The 4,973-nt window shown below is 49.1% G+C and overlaps 2 protein-coding genes and 2 non-coding genes across 5 annotated transcripts in view; 1 reads left to right on the top strand and 3 right to left on the bottom strand.

Moving 5' to 3' along the window:
* Positions 1–240: 240 nt before the first annotated feature.
* On the bottom strand, positions 241–4,624 carry LOC102031394 (60S ribosomal protein L17). 2 transcript variants are annotated; one of them, XM_005424196.2, is made up of 7 exons: positions 4,591–4,624; positions 4,198–4,250; positions 4,065–4,105; positions 2,728–2,862; positions 1,746–1,844; positions 843–1,034; positions 241–332 (listed from the first exon to the last, which is right to left on the bottom strand). In XM_005424196.2, exons 2-7 carry the CDS (start codon positions 4,235–4,237, stop codon positions 285–287), a joined length of 555 nt encoding a protein of 184 aa, XP_005424253.1. In that variant the 5' UTR covers positions 4,238–4,250; positions 4,591–4,624; the 3' UTR covers positions 241–284. The 2 variants fall into 2 exon arrangements, with proteins under 2 accessions (XP_005424253.1, XP_005424254.1); XM_005424197.2 differs by having other exon boundaries at positions 4,469–4,591.
* On the bottom strand, positions 690–757 carry LOC115948237. The gene has a single exon (XR_004082082.1). It is a non-coding gene; the product is annotated as a small nucleolar RNA SNORD58 (small nucleolar RNA).
* LOC115948238 lies at positions 4,328–4,396 on the bottom strand. The gene has a single exon (XR_004082083.1). It is a non-coding gene; the product is annotated as a small nucleolar RNA SNORD58 (small nucleolar RNA).
* The window catches only part of LIPG (lipase G, endothelial type), a 28,115-nt gene continuing 27,678 nt past the window's right edge, over positions 4,537–4,973 (top strand). Inside the window, exon 1 of the mRNA XM_005424213.2 lies at positions 4,537–4,746. Within this exon, the coding sequence (XP_005424270.1) occupies positions 4,537–4,746 (210 nt within the window). The remainder of the gene's footprint in view (positions 4,747–4,973) is intronic.

Here is a 4,973-nt window from a genome sequence, read left to right on the forward strand (position 1 = left end):
GCCCAGAGCAGCTGTGGCTGCCCCTGGATCCCTGGCAGTGCCCAAGGCCAGGCTGGATGGGGCTTGGAGCACCCTGGGATAGTGGAAGGTCTCCCTGCTCGTGGCAGGGGGTGGCACTGGATGAGTTTTTTAAGGTTCTTTCCCAGCCACACCACTCCATGATTTTGTAATATTCACTGCCCCTGTCCCACAACAATGCCCAGTGCCAGGTCAGAACTTGTAGCAGAGCAACACAATCAATCCAAATTTTAAGATTTTATTTATACACATCTGTCCATGCAGATTTATTCCCGAGCCATTAGCTTTTGCTTCTTCAGCTTCTTCTGGGAGATCTGGGAAGGAAACACACAAAAAAGAAAACAGTGAAATGAGACCTCCTGAAACATCCTAAAGTTATCTTCTAGAAGTGCTATGAACTATTAGGAATTGTTAATTAGCAATCAACTGTTAATTAGGAAGTCCCTCACAAATGATACACTCATCACACCTGCACATGAACAGGAATCCCTACAAGCACTACATTGCTTGCAGGCTCTCAATTCAATTTATTTTATTGTACACACCCAGGGCTCACACACACAGTGCTGTAGCTGCTTTGAGGGAGGAAAGAACCAACCCTCTGTGCAATTAAAAAATGCTTCTCAGGGCTTTGAAGTGCTTAATACTTGAGCTGAAAATTAAAAAATGGGGTTGCTCAGAATGAACTGTTTGTTTTCATGGGCATTCCAAAGGTGTCCTAAGATTGTCATCACAGCAACCCCTCTTCTCTGCCAGACCCTCTGCTGTCCTGACAGCATTACAGGAACAGAGCACACAACACAAGAGCACACAACACCTGGTACCTTTTTCTTCTGCGCAACTTCCTCCTCTGGCTTGGGCACGATCTGCTCCTTCTCCGTGAGGATCATCTCGATGTGGCACGGGGAGCTCATGTAGGGGTTGATCCTGCCGTGTGCCCGGTACGTGCGCCGGCGCATCTTGGGAGCCTTGTTCACCTGGATGTGCTCGATCACCAGGGAGTCCACATCCAGACCCTGGCACGGAAGAAAATCTGTGAGCCACTTTTATCTTTAAATAATTCATTTCTGCAGCAAAAATGTGAGTAATCGCCCCAGACACTGCTGCTGGTGGATGAAACAGCGAGGCTTGGGGGTGCCATGGAGCTCAGGGTGTTCCAAGGATTCACCACTGACACAGCCAGGCTTGGTGGTGCCATGGAGCTCAGGGTGTTCCAAGGATCTGCCAATGCAACTGCTGAGCTTGGCAGTGTTGTGGAGATAAGGACTTACTAAGCAAGTGTCATTTAAAATTACAAAGTCTAGCCCTCACACATCACAAATAATTTAAAATTGTGCTGATGGCTCATTGTCTATGATTACTTCAAGGTCACTCAAAGGTGTAACCTATTACTCCAACACTGCCAACAAAGCTACCAAATTAAGCACTGTAACGAAGACAGCAACTGACCAAGTCAACAGATCTGAATTTCACAGATTTTGAGATATCTGAACAGCCCTTTTGTGTGAAATCTTTAAAATTTAATTTTTCCCTGTGAAAAACTGCTGCTACCATTTAACTTGAGGAACACACATAGCCTGCTTTAACAGGGAGCTGCACCAAACTGTCCCTACAATTCAATACTGTGGATGAAGCAGGTGGCAAGTGGCTCTCCAGGTCAGTGATACCCAGGCCAGGGGTGCTGACAGAGGGCATGACACCACTGCTTTGTGCTCACTAACACCCACCTTGAGCTCAGCATTGCTCTCTGCATTCTTCAGCATGTGCAGCAAGAACTCTGCGCTCTTCTTGGGCCAGCGGCCCTGCGTCCAGCCCCACTGCTTGGCCTGGAAGGAGAGCAAACAATGGGAGCCTGCTTTTGGCCTGGTCCATTCCTGTTACCTTCTACACATCTCTAACTTGCCATTATCATAGAATGGTTTGGGCTAGAGGAGACCCTGAAGTTCATTCAGTGTCACCCCCTGCCATGGGCAGGGACACCTTCCATTATCCCAGGTTGCTCCAAGCCCCATCCAGCCTGGCCTTGGGCACTGCCAGGGATCCAGATATCCCAAAATCTGTCCCTGCCCTCTGGCCCTGGGAAGCCATTGCCTGGCTGCTGTCCCTGCATGCCTTGTCCCCAGTGGCTGTGCAGCTCTCCTGGAGCCCCTGGAGGCCCTGGCAGGGGCTCTGAGGTGTCCCTGGAGCCTTCTCTTGTGCAGCTGAGCAGCCCCAGCTGTGCCAGGCTGGCTCCAGAGCAGAGGGGCTCCAGCCCTGGCAGCATCTCTGTGGCCTCCTCTGCACTGGCTCGAGCAGGTCACCATTCTTCCTGTGCTGAGGACTCTGCATCTTATGGATATAGACAGATATCTTATGGATAAGATTAGAATGGATTATCATCTACTCTATTTTGCTGTACACCAAACCCCACAAAATTTAATCCCTTGACTTAATGCTGCCAAATAGATGCAGACACTCCATGTAGATGCATCTTCTGGAATTAATAGCCTTTCCTCCCTCTTGACCAACCTGGTCTGGTGGAAGATATCCCTGCCCATGGCAGGGAACTGGAGTGAGATGAGCTCTGTGGGCCCTTGCAACCCAAACCACCCTGAGACTCTGTGTTTTAATGCAAGTTTACCACCAGCAATGACAGACTACACCCACACCATCTCCCCACCACCTTTCTGTGTTAAGCACCCAGAGGCAAAGGGATTCCCAGGAGCTCACCTGGGCGCACCTCCCGACGCCGCCGTTGTAGCGCCGGAAGGGGACACACTGCTTCTTCAGGGTGACATCCTTCAGGTACTTGGTGGCCTTGCGGATGTGCATGCCCTTGATGGCCTGCGCCGTCTCTCGGGTGTTCTGCCAACACAGGGCACAGAAAAGATCCTCTGAACAAATCCTTACAGGAGACAGCACGAGCTCAACTACCCCCCTGTCCTCCCTGGAAAAGATTCTCTACACTCACTAAAGAATACCCAAGTCTCAGAAGGAAAAAGAATTAACATTTTTTTACTTTGTTACCACTTTTCTAACCCTTGGTATGACTGCTGCTACTAAATTTGCCTCTCCAGCACACCTTTTTTTTTTTTCAACTCAGTGGCTAAGTCCAACAAGGAAATTTGTAACTTTTAATAAAACTACAATTTAAGAACTTATACTATTCATAGCTCCTCTCCGGCCACTAATCTAAAAAGGCAAGATCAGGATGGATGAATTCTTACTAAAATGTCAAATACAGCACCTCACAGGAACTGATGAAGAAACACGGGGACAATTGTTAACAATGTTGTTTTTTCTAGAAGAATTGTAAGAGAAGAAAAGGCGCAGAAATAAAAATTAAGGATAAAAGATCGGTCCTTTAGACAGCATTAACTAATTGTGTAAGCCAGCTCTAAGTATAGTCCTACCTGTTCATAATAAAAAAAAAAGAAAACCAAAGTGAAAACTTGGCATTACACTAAGCAGAAAATGATCTGCTAAGTTCTCTTTTCATGATTAAGTAACACTTCTGAATTGTTCTCTGCACCTAAGCCTTTTCCAGAGGAACTGAATTCCTAGTGCCGAACAGCACACAACCAAAAAGAGTAGCACAAATTACTCAAATTGCACACCAAACACTAGCCCAGTGTCTGATAAAATGTACTCTGTTTTGCTGTTGTGTTTTATGTGAATTAAACAAAGACAATTTTAGGATCCAGACTTTTAATTTTTTGTGGATAGAGACCATTACAAGCAGCCGACAGCAATCCTTTAGTGAATAAAGAGTAAAAGACACTTCCTTAAAAAGAGGAATATGGATAGAAATTCCTGAGGGCAAGGAGGCCCTGGCACAGGATGCCCTGAGAAGCTGCGGCTGCTCCTGCATCCCTGGAAGTTTCCAGGGCCACGCTGGACGGGAGCTTAGTCCCTAACCAAGGCAGAGGGTGGAAAGAGATTATCCTTACGATCCCTTCCAATCCAATCCAGTCTGGGCTTCTTTTAAAAAGTTACCATAAAAACTAACAAAAACTACATAAAACAGAAAATGAATTTACGATTTCTGCTAATCACATCCTCCTCACCTTGAAATGCACACGCAGGTTAGATCCTCGGGACTTGCATGCTGCAAGAGAGAAAAAAAGACCAAGTTTTAGAAGCCAAACCTCAGTGGCTTCCGGGAAATCCCACACGAACTCTCCTAAAACAGCAACTCACATTTCGTGGGGTTCTCCGGATCCAGGGAGTAGCGCACCATCTTGAGAACTCAGCTGAAAAACACCAATTAAAGCATATTAAACTTCTAACACTGGCACGCAGGACCCAGACTACTCCCCTTACCGCCGCAGCTGCTCAGAAATTACGCATTCTTTTCACAGTTACATCCAAAGGTGTCCTAAGAAAGTCATCATCGCAGCAATGGATTTTCTCAGGCCTGCCCCTTCCCCGCATCCGCGCCCGCCCTCCCGCGCTCCATCCCGGGGAATACCGCGGGTGCGGAGCATGTCCTAGCGATCCCGGTGTCCGGGACGCCGGTGCCGGCGGGGATGAGGCGGGATGGGGGCGGATGGCGGCGGCTGGCGCGGGGCCGGGCCGACCATGGCTGCTCACCTCGGGGCGGCGGCGGCAGAGGCCCTCAAAATGGCGGCGGGGCTCGGTGTGCGAGAGGTGTGCGCACGGAGCGGCTCCCTCGCTGAGCCTGTGAACAAAACCTGCTCTGGGGAAAGACATCGCGGAATTCACGCTGCCGTGCGGAAACACACCGCGGTATTCACCCTCAGCTCGTGGTGCAGGTGCGTTTAGCGAGGAGAGCAGCGTGCATCTGGCACAGCACCACCCCCCGTCCAAGGGAGGGGATTCCCCCTCGCCGATCCCCGTTGGGCGCCTTGAACGCTGTCAGTGGTGTTGGTCACTGCAACATAAGAAAGATATTAAACTGTTAGCGCCAAAAGGATGGCTACGGAAGCGGGGAAAGGCCTTGAGGGGAAGCCGTC

The sequence above is a fragment of the Geospiza fortis genome, unplaced genomic scaffold (assembly GCF_000277835.1).
Source record: "Geospiza fortis unplaced genomic scaffold, GeoFor_1.0 scaffold488, whole genome shotgun sequence".
NCBI lineage: Eukaryota > Metazoa > Chordata > Aves > Passeriformes > Thraupidae > Geospiza > Geospiza fortis.

What these genes read in the sequence shown, in the direction of transcription:
- LOC102031394 (XM_005424196.2), bottom strand. Translation starts at nt 4,237, where the DNA reads ATGGTGCGCTACTCCCTGGATCCGGAGAACCCCACGAAAT. An exon ending in ACCTGCGTGTGCATTTCAAG is followed by an intron (nt 2,863 to 4,064) that starts GTGAGGAGGATG and finishes CTGTGTTGGCAG; the next exon opens with AACACCCGAGAGACGGCGCA. An exon ending in AGAGCAATGCTGAGCTCAAG is followed by an intron (nt 1,035 to 1,745) that starts GTGGGTGTTAGT and finishes CTTCCGTGCCAG; the next exon opens with GGTCTGGATGTGGACTCCCT.